Source organism: Struthio camelus, chromosome 2, assembly GCF_040807025.1.
Source record: "Struthio camelus isolate bStrCam1 chromosome 2, bStrCam1.hap1, whole genome shotgun sequence".
Lineage (NCBI taxonomy): Eukaryota > Metazoa > Chordata > Aves > Struthioniformes > Struthionidae > Struthio > Struthio camelus.
In genome coordinates, this window is record NC_090943.1 from 149,761,633 (window position 1) to 149,779,830 (window position 18,198).

The window sequence follows — 18,198 nt, forward strand, 5'->3', positions numbered from 1 at the left end:
GTTGTTGTATCAAGTCAGAGCAGAGGGCATTTCAGTAGTTGGATTTACCGTATCACCATATCTCTGCTTAAACTCTCACCTTAGGGTTCTGTCTACTCTTAAAATGGATCATACATAAAAGGTCTTGTTTATTCAACATAGATCTTTCTTTCCTGTGGTAATATGCCATAGAAATTGTCTAGCAGGCAATTTTAGTGTTGGATTCATTGTGTGTGGAGGTGATTAAGCTGCCTCCAGTTAAGATTACATCACTTATTTTATTGCAAGACCAGTTTTGTATTATGTCTTTGCCAAAAGAAAACAGGTAACCTGAGGCAGTGTATTATTTGTTTTGTTTTTGTGTGTTGGCTGTCAAACCAAAAGTCCAATATTTGCATAGCCAACATTTAAACTTGATTAGGTTCTTGATTTACTACGGCTTGATTAAAATGAATTTTAAAATTAGGACTGTACAGCAACAACAAAATGGATAAAGAGCTGGCCTGTTGCCAGAACTTAGAAGTTGCAGCTGGGGGGCGTTTTCAACCGTTTGTGGGGACTCTCACCAGAATTCGTATTGAATGGGATGCTTTTCACTGTTTTAGTCAACAGTCTAGGAGTAAACATAAAACCAGTAGTGGTAAACTATATTGATGTGACTGTATCCAGTGACTGACGAATTGATGAAGGAAAGAGGATGTATAAAGCATGGTTAGGGTTGTGGTAACAGGAGCTCATCTGACTGTTAAAATGCAGTTGTCTACAAAAGTCTTGTGTCCAGGAAGAAGGAATCCTGGATATTTCTACAGAATGGAAGACTGGAAGCTTTTGGAAAGCTGTGGCTCGAGGAAGACTCGGGGTTCGTCAGGAGACTCCTGTGGCCAAAGATGCTTCTAATGTAGGGCAATGGCAAAAGGGCTAGTGCAGTCTTTGGCTGTGTAAGTGGGGGTTCCTACCTTACCCAGGAAAGGTAGGAAGGTAATTTCAATCCCTTTAATAAGACCGCTACTAGGAAGTTACATCTAGTTCTGATTTATCTGAAAAAACGTATCTTGAAAAATTGGAAAGAGTGCAAAAAGAACAAAGGTGGGCTACAAGAAGCGATGTCACCTTTAGTAAATGAGCATTCTCTCAGAGGAAGGAATAACAGTGGAAGGCAACTATGCCTATGTTTGTCCCAGAAGCAGCTTTAGGAGTTTATCTGAAGGTGAAGTCCTCCCTAGAAGACAAACTTCTGTGTATTAACAATGTTACTTGGTAGCTGAGAGTGGGTTCAGGCTCACCGTGATGTTCCTGACCACACATCTATACCCATGCTTGACTTCAGCAAAGTCTATTAACTATCTGTCCTACCTTGCTGCAGCTGAATACAGGCCCTCCTAGGTTACATGTATACTGGTAGGAGTCCTAGGCAAGGCTATGCTGCACCCATATGATTTTGTCATTTCTTTCCATTGCACAGAGTGTGAAAAGCATTTTTTCTTTTCTGTTATGTGGACATATCCTGGAAAGCTTTTTGTAATATCTTTTTTCAGCCTTAGACTTTGGTATGATTAAATTTTAGTATGATTTTAGTGGAACCACAAAGAATTACAGCAGCTGAAGATTTGATTTTTTTTTTTTTTTCATTCTGCATTCGTAAAGTGGCCAGAGCAAGGATGGATGTTACTTTCTTTGGAATTTTTTTGGCATATACTATTTAATTTATGAATGACTCTTTCTGTAATTTGGAGAGAAAAGGTTAACAGCGTTCTTAGACTACTGTTTACCTTTTTATTGTGAAAGATAGGATAATTTTGAAAGTCTAGATTATTTCAATATCTTTCTGGGAATACAAAGCAGCAGACTTAAAGGCTAAATGGGAAGAAAGTATTCTGGAAAAATGATTATTATAGAGATGAAATCTATTTTAAAAGCTTCAAACTATTTTCAGTTTAAGTACACCAGTGGGGTTAAATAATATTAGTAACTTCTGTTAAAGTAACAGATCATAATAATTTAAAACAAAAGGTCCCAGTGCACTTGCTAATATCCTTTATGGCTTCAATAAAATACATCTGAAATGATTTACAAAGCAAAGCTTCTGGATGAATTCTTCCAGTTCTACATGGGAAGAGTGCCTATTTGTCTTCGTGGATGTTTATATATACCCATGGAAATTATGATCTAAATGTGGGTACAGTATTAAAACATAGCCATATATGCAGAATAAAGAATTCAAAGCACTTGCATTCTGTCATTTATTGCACACAAGTAATGTATATTGTATAAGGTCTGTTCAATTCTGTATCCTGACCATAGAAGGACTCTATAGAATTTGTACTGTACCCTGAAGAGACTTTCAAGGGGAGGGACTGGTACTCATGAAAAAGAGATCAGTGCAGTGACTGTCTGAGCAAACTTATCAGACTGTTTTTGAGCATTCTGACCCAAGCACTGTCAGTACTGGAAACAGTGGAGAGCTGGAAGATGTTTTCACTGCACTATATTAGTATAGATTTTCATTAACTCACCTTATTAAAAAAAAAAAAAAAGTCTGCACTCGAAGAAACGCAAGGGAGGCTGTAAAGCTGAGTGTGCAGAATAGACTATTTCAGAAGTCAAAAACAACTTAACCAAACTCTTTTTTCAAGTTGATCCAGCCCTTCTTAAACCTCTTAAGCTTGGTACAACTGAGCAATTGTACTAGGAGGAGATTAGCCCTGCAGTTTCTTGTGATACTGTTATTGAATCTGTTTGCTATTATAAAAGCCCATCTGAATTTGTTTTAATGAATGTGCTGCTAACAGTTTATGATTTTTTTGTTTTATACAATCTGCAAGGCGATATGTCCCCCTCCTCCCAATTAAAACTTATAGCAATGTTGAAGCATGCGTTCTCCTTTGGCTCTGGCCAAGGGCATGTGCAAACCTTTAATGCTTAGAGATGGGCACTCAGGAAATTAGAGTGAATGGAGTGGGTCTTCATCTGCCATTTTATCTCGGGCTACGATTGCTGAATAGATGCTCACAAGCTGATAGCTATTTATTAAATGCTCTTGCAAGGGCAAAGTTTCTCTTCCAGGAGTCTTGTAACTGTTCCATCCCTGAGTAGTCTGAGGTGTAGAAATTTCTCATCAGAGGTATCTTCTAGGCCAGGGAAGGCCAACTTTTCACACACCAGAATGCAGGATCTTAAAAAAGTATAGTCTCCAAAAGCAGCGGGTCATAAATAAGTACTCAATTTTGTATTTCACTAATATTTTTACAGTAAATACAGTTTCACATATAGTGCATGACTTCAGACATCCAAACAAACAGTTTTTTCTGCATGTTAGTCTCAGCTGGTGCCGTCCTTTCCTCTGGCATTCTCTTGGAGAATGAACTCTGCAGTGAAATGTCTGCTTCCTTGTGACACGCGTGCACGCTGGTCAGGAGTAGTGGGAATTGATGGTGACAACTCTCCTCCCATCCTGTGGCTTTACAGGGAAAACTGAAAAGGAGCCAGTCAGACATTGGCAGAAGCGGTCACATCAGGGACCTTCAAACATTCACATAACTGCTATTTCAGCTGAAATTCTTCTGCTCTTTGGTGATTTTTTTTTGCTGCCTTCGCATCATGGTCTTTTTTCCTAGCTCTACTCCCTCCTCTGCCTTAAAACAAGGCAAATAAACAGTTTACTACATTTTCTGATGTCTACCAAAACATATTTTTGTCATTTGACTGTTTCTGCATATAAAGGTTTTAGGCTGATTTTGATACATTTCTTCAATTTTTGTACAAGTCTAGAATTGTTGATAGATAGCAATAATTTTACATTCACTTCTTGCAGAACATACAGCTCTTCAAGACATTGCATCAAGTACACTATTACTTTATTCTTTGTCTTAGAAATCATTGCCTTTAACGGGGTCTCTAGCTAGGTTTCAAGAGAACCAAGTCCTGAGCAATTTAGATTTAATCTGCAGAGAGTGTGCTTGGCCTATTGTTCTGAGCTATTGTTCTGAGCTACTTTGGAAACTACTGAACCAGTGCTATTTAAGCCGTATTAAACTCTTCACCCAATTATGGCCTAATCCTTCAAAACCAATGGAGTAGGATTTGTTTTTGAAAATGCTGCTGCTAACATCTATGGGTCTGTTCACTAAGCCTGACTATTATGCTCATTATTAAGTGCTGTAGGGCTGAATTTTACATTTGATATGTTAGTACTGAGTCCTGTAGATTTATTTTCTGTTTTTTTGCTGTAGATAACTTTAAAAGGAAAAATACAAAATGATTAAGGCCAAGAAAATACATGGCAGTTTTATCTTCTGATCTTTATAAGGAAGATTAACAGTTTATTCTGTCTAACTTTTTATCGAAAAATAGAAAAAAATGTAGATCTAAACCCATCAAATTAAAACTCTTTACACCTAGTGTTTCTTTTGCCGGGTGACTAGAATAGATTCTTTTAAGCTGAGTTGCTTTCCTGAATGCCTAATACAGCATGTGAGACCACAAAAGGGGCATAAAACTATTTTTCTTCATTCACAGATCAGTCTATTTAATATTTATTGAGCAGCAGTAGTTTCAGGGAAAAGAAAAAAAAAAACATTCATTCTGAACATTGGATGGAAAGATTACCTTTTAAGTCCTTTCAAATACCAGGCTTTGTAATGGAACTAATAATTCAGTTTTGCTGAAGTGTTACAATTATGTCTACGTGTACTGAAATGTTATTTGCTGCTGTCATTTGTAGCCTGCTTTCAACTTTTGCATGCTTGTTCTCAGTAACAAGTGAGACAATCATTAGACTATGAGATAAGTGTGGTGACCAGTTTTATCAGTTATTATGACTTGAAGTCAAGTGTGATGGGACATTGTATGATACTACAGTGAAATATATGGCAGGAAGACACGTTTGTCTGTCTTCCAGCTTTTTAACTGCATGGGTGACTTGAGGCTATTTTCTCTTGTTCTGGTTTCCAGTTATTGGGTTGGTTGTCAGGCAGGAATGGCGTGTACCGAGAGCTCTATTTCTTATTGAACAATAGACAGAATTCAGTGAAAATGGATTTAAAATAGATAGGACATTAGTGTTAGAATTAATGGGAAAAAATAAGCAGAAGCAGTCTAACATTCTTTATAAAATAATTTTTGAAAAATAGAGTAAGAGGAAAAATTCAAGCACCTTCAAAATATATTGTTTTGATATATTTCTTTAGAGGAACTGTTTAAATTTTCAAATTTGAAACCATTCAGAAATGTCTTGTTTTTTATGGCAAAAGATAATGCAAATTAAACAAAAAAAGGCACTTAGAGTCATATAGTGGATTTCAGTCTTTCAGTCTTACAATGAAACAGACATTCTGTCCTCTGGATGGTTGTGAATTGTAGTTTAAGATGGATAGGCTAAAGGGATGTATAATTATTCCCAAAACATTTCTTCTTATTTCAGGAAGTTATGAAAATGAGCCTAAGCTGAAAAGCCACAAATGATGAATTAATACGTATATATAGTTAAAGCACCCAGTCTTGGGGCAAACTCTGCCTTGTCGTAATCCCAGGAAAGGACTAACGTGGAAAAAATCGAATTTTCAGCATGTCCTCAAACTAAAGCAAGTGAGACTAGACGGTTTATTTTCTGGTTTAAAGAAGGGAAAGAGAAATTAGTCTTCCCCCTACTGTAACACCTAGCAGAGCAAAACAAAGTTTCTGAGGTCTTGGAGTAGGATCCCAGTGAGGCAACCTGGTGCTCTATTAAATTCAAGAATTATAACTTCACAACTTATTAGAAGAGAAGTGCTTAGACAGACTTAGCTGATTTTGAAATTTAAAGTCTATGACCTCTAGCTTTATACCGCTTATTTAAATTATTACCTACTTCATCAAAGGAAATGAATCCCGAAGGTGTGCATGTTGAGGATCAAAGAGGGAATAAAACTGCCTATATTTAAGTGTAGTGTGAAATGTTTGCTGCTGCTACTTTGGTTACTGAGATAGAACAAATAACTATTTCTGGTTTTTCCTCTTGACTCAAGGAACTTTCACCTTGTCAGCTAGAAAACAAGAAAACACCTACTTTCTTTTTATGTTGTGTAAGAGTGGCAAAGGCTTTAATCTCCTTATTTACCCTCAAATCACAAGCATCACTGTACGCGTCCTGCGTTTACTCTTGCATGTATAGGTAGAGTTCATCCTTTTAGAGAGGATGAATTTGGGTTGGGGGATCAGGGTGAGTAGATACCCTTTCTAGCCTGATCCCACTCTTTTTACCTGTGATTTCTATTGTATTCAAGAAAAAGTTTAAATAAATATATGATGCAATTTTGAAGAACGTTAGTCTGAAATGCTATGTTGTCATCTATCGTATGATTTTCCCTTTAGCAGACAGTACACCTTCCTCTGAGAAATACTACATTTTGACCGTCTAGAATAGTGGAATTGAACCACATGTATGCTTTTTTCCTTCATTAACTTCTTCAAGGATATTTTCTTTACACACCAATTTTGTCATATATTGTTATGAAAGAATTTATATGTTTATCTTTGAAGGTTCGTAATTTTAAACTTGTTCAGATGACGATCTGTCTTCAAATTAAAATGTATGTATGTTGTACAGACAGTATAGCTCTATTCAGTTTCGAAGTGGGTAGGGAATTTGGTTCTGAAGACAAATAACAGATCCTGATACTGAAAAATAGACATAGGGTGTATAAAATCCTTACAAATAGGAATATTCTTCTGCAAAATGCCATGATCCTTCTTATTCACTATACAGATACCTCCTATATAAGTAATGTTCTTATACGTGAGTTTTGACCAGGTACATTTTGGACCTGGTTCTACTTCATGTATAAGCTACGACAAACTGTTCTTTACTGGGAATGGAAGGAACCTTTGACTTTTTTAATCTCCTCTTTTTGCTTAAAGTGACAAATTTACTTCAGTAAGAAATCTTTCAAAAAATCTTACTCGAGGTTACAATCCTTAGAATCGTCACTTTCTTCCTCTCTCTCATGAATAAAATTAATCATGATCTTTTGAACTCTTATCTTAAGGTATTCAAATGCATCTTACATCTAGCAAAAACAAGTGAACTGTTTTTGCTGAAGAAGAAGCAGCAAACATTTGGGCCTAACGCATCCCACGGGATTTTATGTATCTATAGGAAGTTAAGGAGCCTAATCTCCTGAAGGCAAAATTTGCAGAAGTGATTTGGATTTGGATTCCTCATCCTTTGAGAGAGAATTTCCGGAAGAGTCATGTTGTTTAAATAGGACTTAAGCGTATGACATGTTTAAGTTAGCCAGTGAACGCATGAACAGGGGTTTTTTTTGTATTTTATTTTGGTTTTAGTTTTTTTTTTTAAAGTAGTAGTAAAGTTTTATACATTCTTCATCCTAGAAGTGTGGCTAAGGCATTAAATAGTCTCCCCTCAGCTGCGTTATTCTTGCAGTTTTGGCCACTGGTTACTTTCACTGCCTTTCTTCAATTTCGTCCTTTTTATTTCAGCAGTACATAAAAAAGCCAATTAAAATAATCAACAGCAATAATTTCCAAAATAGATACATGCAGACAGCTTCCTACTTTAAATGCTATGCTACAAGCTCTTTGGGGTAACTTGATGTGCACAGGGAATCTAATATGGTCCTTGGATTTTCCCAAGGAGGATAACAGTCTATTTTGATCTCTGATAACTTATAACATTATTAATTATTACTTATTTAATAATAATAATTAGTTATATTAACACTTTATTAATATCCATTATTTATTAAACTACTGACTATGGTAGTGACATTCTCTCACTGACATCAGCTGCCCTTGAATCAGATTCAAAATTAATTGGATTACGGATTGAAATTTTTATCCTGCATTGCACCCACAAAAAAAAGAGAGGCATTTTTAAGTTTTATATCCATTTGTAATGTTTATAAAACATAAGGTGCTTGTACATATACACAGATATATCACTGTGCATTCGTCCTCATTTATTATAAACTTTTTTGATTACAGTGGAAGATTTGACCCAGCAATTTTACACTCTATGGCGGTTCTTTTCTATCATGAAATCTTTTTCTTTTCTCTCAGCTGACTAGCCACATGTCAACTGCAAAAATAATGATTTCATTGATTATTTTTATCACTCTAAGATGCCCTGTATTAATATTCAGGCAGCTTATTATTGAAGAGTAAAAGCATTGGAGACTGTCAGATATCATCACTGCTAAGAAAGTTTGCACGTAGGCACATATGTAGATCTTCCTTTGTTCTTCATTACTTTAGACTTCATTATTGTTATTAATAATTTATACTGTGCCATAAATGTACAAAGTGCAGTCTTTGTGCTATGTAGTTCCTGTACTTATTTCTAATACTATTGTTGAAGTTGTTCACAGTGTGTTTCATTAAAATAATTGCTTTAAAAATTCTGTGATTGATGGAAGCAGTATATATTTCAGGAATAATCAGTTGAGATTTAAAACAAACACTTGTGATCAGATCTTGAATAGACATTCAAACCTGTTTTATAACTCAGAAAATGCTATTAACAGTAGGAGGTGATAATAGGCAATTTATCATGTGTATTAATTATTATCAGTCACTGCTTCAGAATAAAACAGAAGGAAGGAAAAAAATGTGTTCTTCTGAGAGAGTATGCCTTCAAGGGTGAATTCTAGAGGGGGAGGGAAAGAGGGTAAAAAAACACTTAAAGGAACCACAAAAGTGAAGAAATCCTTTGACCTTGTAATAGCTCTCAAAAATAGCAGTAAACAAACAAAAAAATAATTCAAGTGGGTCTTGCTTCATTTTCTTAAAGTCGTCTTTTGTAGAAGGTTGAAAGGTGAGGAGGGCTCGTGTTGACTTCAAATGACCTGGAATTACTCTTAGAGTATTTTTAGTAGCGTATAAAAAGAACAGTGACAAGCTGCTTTACATGTTTTTATATCGTTATGTAGTCATTAATATTGCAGGGACCTGAAGACTGTCCAGAGTGTATGTAACACATTATGCTGCATATTACTTGTGTTCTATAAAGAAATAGAGAAGAGGCCAAATCCTGCACTCGCTGACATCAGAGGGAGTGTAGCTATCAAAGACAGCTGAAAAAGACTGAGTGCATATTTCTTACCTTAAAGTTGAAATGAATGGTTGCTGCAGGATGACCACTGCTGTTTTAAATAACAAAGTGGCAGTTTTCTCTTCAAATTGTGTCGTGAGTCATAAAGGATCCAGGCTTTTCCTTTACAGAAATCTGATCAGAAAGTTACATTCGAAACCATTCCTACAGCAAGATTCATAAATAATAAATATTATCTCTTATTAATCCATATTTTAGTTTAACTCTGGCTCATAGTGAGTTACTTCCTCAGGGAACGGAGGATTCTCTGCAAGAGAAGGTGATGAGCCACAGTCCCCAGGGAATTAAATTGTGAAAACAATCTTGGTTTCGTACATGCTAATATAGATCTGTTATTCCCTTTCCACATCTATCACAACACATTTTAAATTGTGGCTGATCTTTTATGCAAATAGCTGTCTTATTAGACATTGCGGCTGTATGTGCTAATGTCTCCACGGGTTTCTCGGGAGTTTGCTATCTAGCCATCAAAGCGGTGGAAATGAGTGATGATTGCTGCATAGCTCTGAAGAACAAAGAAAAGTGGCAGCGTGGTGGAGGTTCTAGGTGCCTGGGTGGGTGGCACGGCGGGCACGCGGGCGAACAGGAGGGTCGCCGTGGCTCGCGTGAGGGCGGCCAACTCTGCTTTTAAATAGTAGGAAATAATTCTTGTCTGCATTTTCTTCTTGCGTTTTATTGGCACTCCTAAAACTGCAAAACATCTTTCACAGCTGACATTTTGTTACCAAACATTAGTAGGCTAGTGAAATTGCAAAAGGCAAGTCAAAACAGTTGCTAACGGTGGCATAAAAGAAGCCAATAGCTAGTTTTGCAGCGTGTAAAATGTATGTTATCTCCTCAACTAGCAGAAAGTTGAAATGTTACATTTGTTTTCCAGTGTTGTTACGATGATGTGAACATTATGTGAGAAATACAACGCAGTCAACAGAATAGCTGGGAAGCATAACGCAGGAAAAAAGCTCAGTGGATTACAGTTTACCACATAAACACCTAAACAGTTCTAGATAAAATATGAGTGTTCTTTGAATTAAACCAAAATAATGCATGGCAGCATTATAATGCGGTAGCTGAGTTTTTAGTTCAGGTTAAAAAAAAGCAGTATTCTTTTATACCTTGCTATTCCTCTTGAATACGTTAAAGAATTTTGCCAATTTGTAGACACCAAAGTTCATTTTAAATCCTGTGACCTAACGTTATGGAGCCTGATTCTGTTTCTGTTGTCCTGTTTTTTCTGCTTGACATTTACATCTTGATAATTCTCATAGTATAGAAAAATACAAAAAAAGTTGTATTTGTAAATGCACGAATCACTGATGGGCTCGTTCCTGCAGCTAGGCTTTGAACCTCACTTGAAGTTATGAACGAGCTAATCTTGAGTTTAAGGCTGTGACATAAACAGTAGCCTACTGCACGCCCACTGATTTGACATGCTTTTTAGCGCATCGTTGGCATCACAGTGCCTTCAAGGGCCGAGCTTCCCAAACAGTGTGCCTTGTGAAGCTTGTGTTGTTAACTGTAAAATTGCATATACTTCAAGGCCATATGCACACGATCTGCAGTCAGTCTGTGGCTACCCAAGGCAGTCCAGCCAAAGTCATCCTTGACACCTGACTCACCAAGGCCTTTTGGGAAAAAGCAAGTATTTACTGTTGTGTGTCTTTTGACTAACAGCTGAACGCAGTGGAGTGCCTCTGCGCTCAGATGGTAAATTTGATGCTTCTGGGAAATGCCAGGCCTCTTGCGCTCCCAAAGGTGGCTGATAGGACACTTGTGTTGTAAAGATGGTCAAATGGGCTTATCATCACTTTGAGAAGTGATATGTTCAGCCCAGCTGAAAAGGCTGAAAACCATTGTTTTGAGCAACAGGGTGGTGGTTTGACTATAAAAAACAGGTAGTTTTTGACACTGGAGGAAAGGGTGAGAAGAGCAGGTTTTTATAACCTTAATGTACCTCTCGAGCCATGAGTGGCAGCCCTGGGAGGGCAGACAACAGGTTCTGCGCTGTGGGTAGGTGGAGATTTGCTAGACCACTGCTCAAAAGGGTGCTTGTTCACCGGAGAAGTTACGCTGATGGTCTGGAGGGCACCAACGTAGTATAAAAAGAACATCCTCGGAGGAATATGGTATCTGAGCAAAAGAGTACCAGCTACCTAAAAACCAGCGCCCCGCATGAAGAGACAGTTGAGCCTCAGTTCTCACCTTTCCTCTCCACCTCGTCATTTGCTGATCTCTAGAGCGCAGGGCAGGAAAGCAGGAAAATGCAGGTTGCTGGTTTTTAGGTAGCAGGTACTCTCTTTTGCTCATGGGGGAGAGGTGCCAGGAAGGAAATCCTGGTGCTGGTGGATTTCGCAAGCAGGTTTGGCTTGTGGAGCATGCACGCTGCCTCTACTAGCTCAGGTTCTTGGGCGTAGTATGAATGTATCTGCTAACAATAGAAGATGCTCACAGTACTCCATTCACTCTGTGGTTTACTAAGGAAAAAATTATATTAAAATGAAATTCAGTGGCATGAAGTGCTGAACTACAGTACAATCAGTTTAAATTCTTACACTTTTTTGTTTTTAATACAAACTAGCAGGCATTCTGTAATGTTAATAAACCAGGTAATGGGGAAAAAGGTACTTTTAGAATTTATCTAATAGTCTTTATAATAGTGATGATTAACTTTAGCGCCTTATACTCTGGGTAGGCTTATGTCTTTGTGCATAGTCTTGTAAGTGTGCTTGTTACAGTTTTTTATATTGTACATAGAAGTCATTGGTTTCTTTAGATAGCTTATTTAGGAATAATGTTTTTTTTTTTTCTGCTACTGACAGTGATTTTTGGATTGAAAACGATGGGTAGAAAAGATGCTTCCACAGCAAGGACTCCTGTTGACCAATACAGGAAACAAATAGGTAAGAGATCTGAAGAAAAGTCTGTGTGCTTGAAAAATTCTGTTTTTTTTCTCAACTAGACAAGTTGATTTAATAAAAGATATGATTTCTCCTCAAAAACTCTGAATTGCTTGCAAGTGGGTGAGGCAAAGTAACATACTGTTTAGGAAAACATGTTTGTATACTGTTGACTAACTCATTCAGCGAAGCTTTTTTGCAATCAATATATTGTATAACTTGAAAAAAATTTCATATTTTATGTTTAGAAATAATAGCAAAATATTGCAATGTGGTGGCTACATGATGCTTCTGAACTGCTGCACCTTTTGTTATTCTCCTATTTGCCTCCAGTGTAAAATATGGACAATTATAATAAAATAATGTTCATGCTATGTAACAATTTTTGACATGCTGAAAGATACAGACCTTGTGTAACTACATTGTGTAACTACATTTATTCTCATATTGATAGCATATTTTTAATATTTTAATCGTTTATTTTTCCCAATTTTTTCTACAATTAATCCTTGTAGATGTAGGTAACTTGTACACAAAGCACACTCATGCACCCCTTACCCTCTCCCTCCCCCCCCCCCCCCATGTGTGCATTTCTTGGCTTAAATACAAAGCTAAGTAAGTGGTTTATTTTTGGCATTCGTATTTGAGGAGTCTGTCTCTCTAGGTGTTAAACAATATTATAAGACAGATACAATATTTAAAAAATAGGTATTTAAATGAAGCACCTTAATCTATACTCAGTTTTTTAACTAAATGACTTTGTTTTATAGTTGCTAAGCACCCACATCTGTGTTTAAATATGCAGCAAAATATCAAGTCTCTGGGTAAAAAGGGCTGTTTATAACGTGCATTCTCATGGTGAAAGAGTTATGGTTTTGTGAAAAATCTTAATTTTATCTTGTCTTAATTTCTTTAGTGTGACATTATTTTAATATAATTGTTTTAATGGGCTTTTCTGCATTTAAAGTTGAAAATAAGGGACTATTCTGTATTTTACTTGTTTTAGATATCTATGGAATGCTCTGTATTTCCTGTCATGGGCAGTAAGTGTGGCAAGCTTCCTTGATTAATTCGGTGAGATAGTTAGAAATGTGGTTGAAGCTCTCCAAGTGCATTTACAGATGGGAAGCAGCTATACTGGAGAAATTTCAAATAGATTGGCTCTCTGCTGTTGGGCAGTTTAGGTTTTGTGTAGAAAACCTTGCTTGGAAACTTGCTTGGAAACCTTGCTTGGAAACTTATGAAGCAGAGGATGACACCACAAATATTTCACCAAAATGGATTTGGCGAGAAGTGGGAGCCCCTCAACTCATCTTTAGGGCGTTTTTTCCCACATAACTAGATGGTTCAAGAGAGGATTGTTACGTTAGCTTTCTAACATTTTCTCGGCATATTTTTCATTATGGTCACTTCTTTTTCAGCTATCTTCTTTAAGGTTGCTTTCCTTCTTTTTGTGAACACCTTTATATGACTACTGTTGGAGTCATTTTTTTAAATCCTACACAGCGTGGAAGAGATCAGTGAGCTCGAGAGGGGTGCTCTGCTCACCAGAGCAGGACTCTCACGCATGAAGCATCTCTCATTTCAGCAGGAAATTCTCCTGCCTTCAGCTGCATCCCCTGAGAACTGACTGGACCACGGGAGATCCAAAGGGAGCGTGAACCTGCCATGAAGTATGAGACTCAGTAAATGACCTCATGCTCTTCCACGGCTTGAGCTATTTCTTGCACATTAATGCCGCTTGGCACCGTGATTGCACATCTCACACCTGTGTGCCAAGACTGATCAGCTGTGTCCTGAGCAGGAGAGAGGACACTGAGTTGTGGCAAGGAGACAAAAGGGTGAGAGGTTTTACATCGCGGCCCAGCACTCAGAGAGATCCTGTCATGCAGCTGACTCTGTTGTTTCAGGCTAGCCTTATATAGCATTGTCTCAACAATTTGGCACCTTCCCTGTTATATGGTGCAGCACCGTGATCTGTTAGGTACTGCAACATAGAATGTCTGAGGGCTCTCATAATAAGCTCATTTTGCTTAGATGTAATACATTGCTCTTAACTTGGCAAAAGCAAATGTTAAAAATTATTGTAGGGAAGAATCTTGCACAGGCAGACAAATAAACTATGTGACCTACAAGGTGCTTTTTCTGTCTTCAGTTTCTGTGACTGTATTATTCCTTGGAGGACTGACAACAAGAACTAAAATAGCTTATCCACGGCCTTTTGCTCTGGTGATAGCTGTTGCAGTTCCCATTCTGATTGTTCACTGATAGAACCCTGCAGTTTGCCAATATGCATTATTGCAATTAATGCATTATTATTAGTGGATTTATGGATAGGGTTTTATACTTTAGTATTACAGGAGATTTTGAGTTTAACGTGTAAGCATTAGGCCTGGTTACTGAGTTAAGTCGAGTTATCCCTCTATTCTCATTACACCTTTAAGCGTATTAGTGCAATAAATACAAATAATGTCTAATGAATAACTTTGCTAGTCATAATGAATATGGAAATCTTTTATGTTACTTCTGATTTTTTATGCAGTTTTGCACAAGTGATGATAGTTCATCTGTTTAATTCCTCATGATCTGATTTCATTGGCATACTTATTAAAAATCATACTGGAAGAATTGCAGTCTTGTCTTGAAATCTGATCATCAATAAATCCTATATTTGACAGTTTACCTACCTTTGCAGGGATGCTTTAGTGTGAGGGTTGTTAAGAAAAGACCTTCCAGAATACAGAATACGATCACTCTCCAGGATTTTGTAGCTTCAGGACTGTTTGTGGGATGACAGAGGCAGAAGGCTCCTAAATTGCAGGAGATAGATAGATGTATGCCCACCCTTTCCCAGATAGTTTGCAACCTCAGAAACAGTAGATAAAAGGAGACTGCAGGGGGCCTGTCTTTGAAAACTTAATTTATCACACCCATTTAAAGTTTTAAACCAGTGCTTGGAGTGATAACCATCCTTCTTTTCCAGGTGTTCAGTATATATGGATTCTTGAAAATATGAGGATGGACACTTGCTGAACAACTATCTTCTGCTGTCTGGTTGAGGGACACTATTTTTAACTTACAGTTTACTGCTTTTATAGCCTTACTGAACAGAGGGTAACTAGTTTGAAAAAATGTTCATGTCTTTTTTTGGATGAAAAATACAGTCTTTGAGGAACAATATAGCACAAAATTCTATCAGCTTCAACACAATTTTCAATTAAATTTTTACTGGAGTAATTTGAAGAAAAATCAGATATTTAATTACATTTTGTTCCAAGTTTTCTCTTTTGCTCTATTTCCATACAGCATGCCACATGCTTGCCCTATACTATGGTTTAAGTTCATGTTGATTGGTTCAGTTTAGCCATTTTCCTTTTTTTTTTCCCTTCATGACTGCAGGATTGCTTGGGTTTTGCTTGCTGCTATGCTGTTAGCTGTTGTTTTTTGCTTCACTAGCATTTTCAGAGGATTCCCCCAGAAAAAAGATTGATAATGCTCTTCTCTATCAGCTGGCTTTCAGCCATCTCTCTTGCCATCAGGCAAAATTTATCTGTAGTGCCTCTCGTTCAGCAAGCTCTCCAATATCCAACAGTGGCTCTGCCTTTTCCCCAGGGAACAGAGAGAGGCTTTTACTTATCAGACCAAACTGACACTGGCTTCTTGAAGACTGTCCCCAGGTGAGACAGAGAATAACAGCAGCAACCTTTTCAAGCTCACTTAGGCAATGCCAGGAGAAGGAGGGGAGGAGGAAGGACAACGCTGAGGGAATTTTTATATGCTCAGCCCCTTGAGCAGCCGAGGCTTTAGAGGAAGTATGAGGAAAAGTAATTGTAATGCTCTTTATTCAACTCTGTCTCAAACACACAAAAATATACCTGAGTGTGTGCCCACATGCACAAACACACACACACACACACACACACAGACGCCCGCGCGTGTGCATGCAGCCCTGTAAGGTGGCAGCAAACAGAGCTCTTTTGCATAGCATTTACTTATCACTGCTGCTGTTTGTGCTGCTGTGCTTAGTTTGCTGGGACTGGAGAAAAGGTGTGAGAAAGTATACGTCTTTCCACATTTATGAAGCTTTGCTTCACAAATGCTATGAAAATAGCAACAGGTTTTGCACCATATTTGCTTTGTTTACTGCTATGGGTGCTTTAAGTTCCCAGAACAATTCCACATGTATATTTTTCATCCTTCTTCATCTGGTGTGTCACTTGCTCAGCATAGAAGCGGCAGGATTTGTGGGTAGTGTTCATGACTCGTGTGATTGCGTGGATCCTAAGCAGGCATACTGAGAGGATTATAGTATAACTAAAACCTGGTCTACAAATCAGGAGTAGACATACTTTTGGCTCACATTGCTATTGTGTTGCTGTAGCATAATTTTTCATGAGAAGCGGTTGTTTGCTGATCATTCAGCCTCCAATTTGTAGACTGAAAGGTCTGCTTATTGTCTGCTCTGTATCCTTTGACTTGCCGACTTGATCCTTTAGGATCTGAAACTTATATAGACATAGCCCTGGGGATCACTGGAATAAACAAGGCTCTCCACAACCCACTGGGAAGGAGTACAGTTTATGAATGAAAAGAAATCCTTTTTTTTTTTTTTTGGGGGGGGGGGGGAGGACACAGAAGGTGCTGGGCCAAGCACGATGGCTCTGTTGTAGAGGTGCTTATTAGCATATCACGCACAAACCAACGTAGCTGTGAAAGAGGCCTGGGTAGTGGTCCAGGAGACACTGGCATGTAGCAACACAAGGAGGAAAGAAAGAGAATTATTAACTTGAACTAACAACTAAAAGCTTGAGGGTAAAGGGGCCCTTTTTTACTCCTCCTCAGTGTAGGGAACTGGTGGCTAGTCCAGAAGAAAGGCAACTCATCCCAGGGTCAAGGGCTGTCCTCCCCCAATATCCCTGACTGCGTAGAGAAAAGTTTTGCTCTTGCAGCTGTAGCACCCTGAGCTGAGCGAGGCTCTGGTGCCTCCCAGCCTTCTGCACAGCACAGAGCAGCTCGGTTGGCAGCTGTGTTATTGCAAAGAAAAGCTGTCCCGGTCTTCCAAACCAAGAGTTATTTGTGGCACTGTGGTTGCACTGACTGATGGGAAGGAGTAGATCTTGGGGAGATGGGTGAGCAGGACGGGACTAGAGACACTATGAATGTCCCTCCCTGCAGCCAGCAGCTCAGTGGTGAGGATGGGCCTGGTCCCCCGAGCTGTCTCCACCGGGAAGCCATTCTCACCATAATTGCATGTTGCGTGTCCAGTTGCCCTTCTGCTAAAATAAACTGATTTTAAATGACAGAACATCAGTTCCATCTTAGGTTTCATGAAAGGAAGTCTTCTGCCTTTACTGCCTGCACCTCATCTTTTTCTCTGTTTTCCCTTATTGTTCACCTTCGCTACTTTTTTTTGCAAGATTAATGTCCCTCTCCCTTCCTTCTCCTGAATAGTACAGTACATATTCAAATCAAATAGGCCACTAAGATTATACCTGTTCAGATCAAAAAAGAAAAAAATTGTTATATTTTGATAATTCCTTCTGAAATATGTTAGATGCTTTGAAATAAAATATGATTTTTGTTGTTGCTCAGGAAATATTTGTTATCAGCATCAAAATGTTAGACTTCTGGTTCTGAAGCAACAGCAACAACAACAATATTTGGACTGAATTTGAGCTGAAATTTCAAAATTACACAATTCATCGCAAACAAATAATTCCTAAATGCTTTGTCTGTTACGGGAGGACACAGGACCAGAAGGCAGCATTTTGATCTTCAGAACTGGTCTTGCCATCATAAATGAATGTATAACAGGGTAGTTGTCAATGGAATGAAAATTCTCCAGCCTATATCTTGAAATTGTTTTTTTTTCCACATATTTGACAGAAGCAAACTATTTACTAGGGGAAAGCTAGGTAGAGGAAAGATTCAGAAGAAGCAAATATCTGCTATTCTGGCTGTCTTATTTTGGGTATAGACAAAAATGAAGACACCTCTCCTAGGATTTCCTAGGGGGCGGAAAACAACTCAAGAAATGGATGGGCAATTCCAGTGCATGACATTCCCCTCTCCCCTTTTTTTTGCACATAGAACATTAAATTTAGCCACTTGCATTTTCTAATAAGGATGTCCTAATAAGCACGTATAATGAAAAGAAGTAGCATCCCCACAGCTTTTATTATTACATGAGAGTGTTGGCAAATTTTAGAATCCTTTCCT

At 38.0% G+C, this 18,198-nt stretch overlaps 1 protein-coding gene across 4 annotated transcripts in view; it reads left to right on the forward strand.

Moving 5' to 3' along the window:
* TRIQK (triple QxxK/R motif containing) overlaps positions 1-18,198 on the forward strand; it is a 63,778-nt gene that overhangs the window by 6,533 nt on the left and 39,047 nt on the right. For all 4 annotated transcript variants that reach the window (XM_068933063.1, XM_068933066.1, XM_068933067.1 and 1 more), the window contains exon 2: positions 11,902-11,982. In XM_068933063.1, coding sequence (XP_068789164.1) covers positions 11,922-11,982 — 61 coding nt within the window. In that variant the 5' untranslated portion in view covers positions 11,902-11,921. The remainder of the gene's footprint in view (positions 1-11,901; positions 11,983-18,198) is intronic.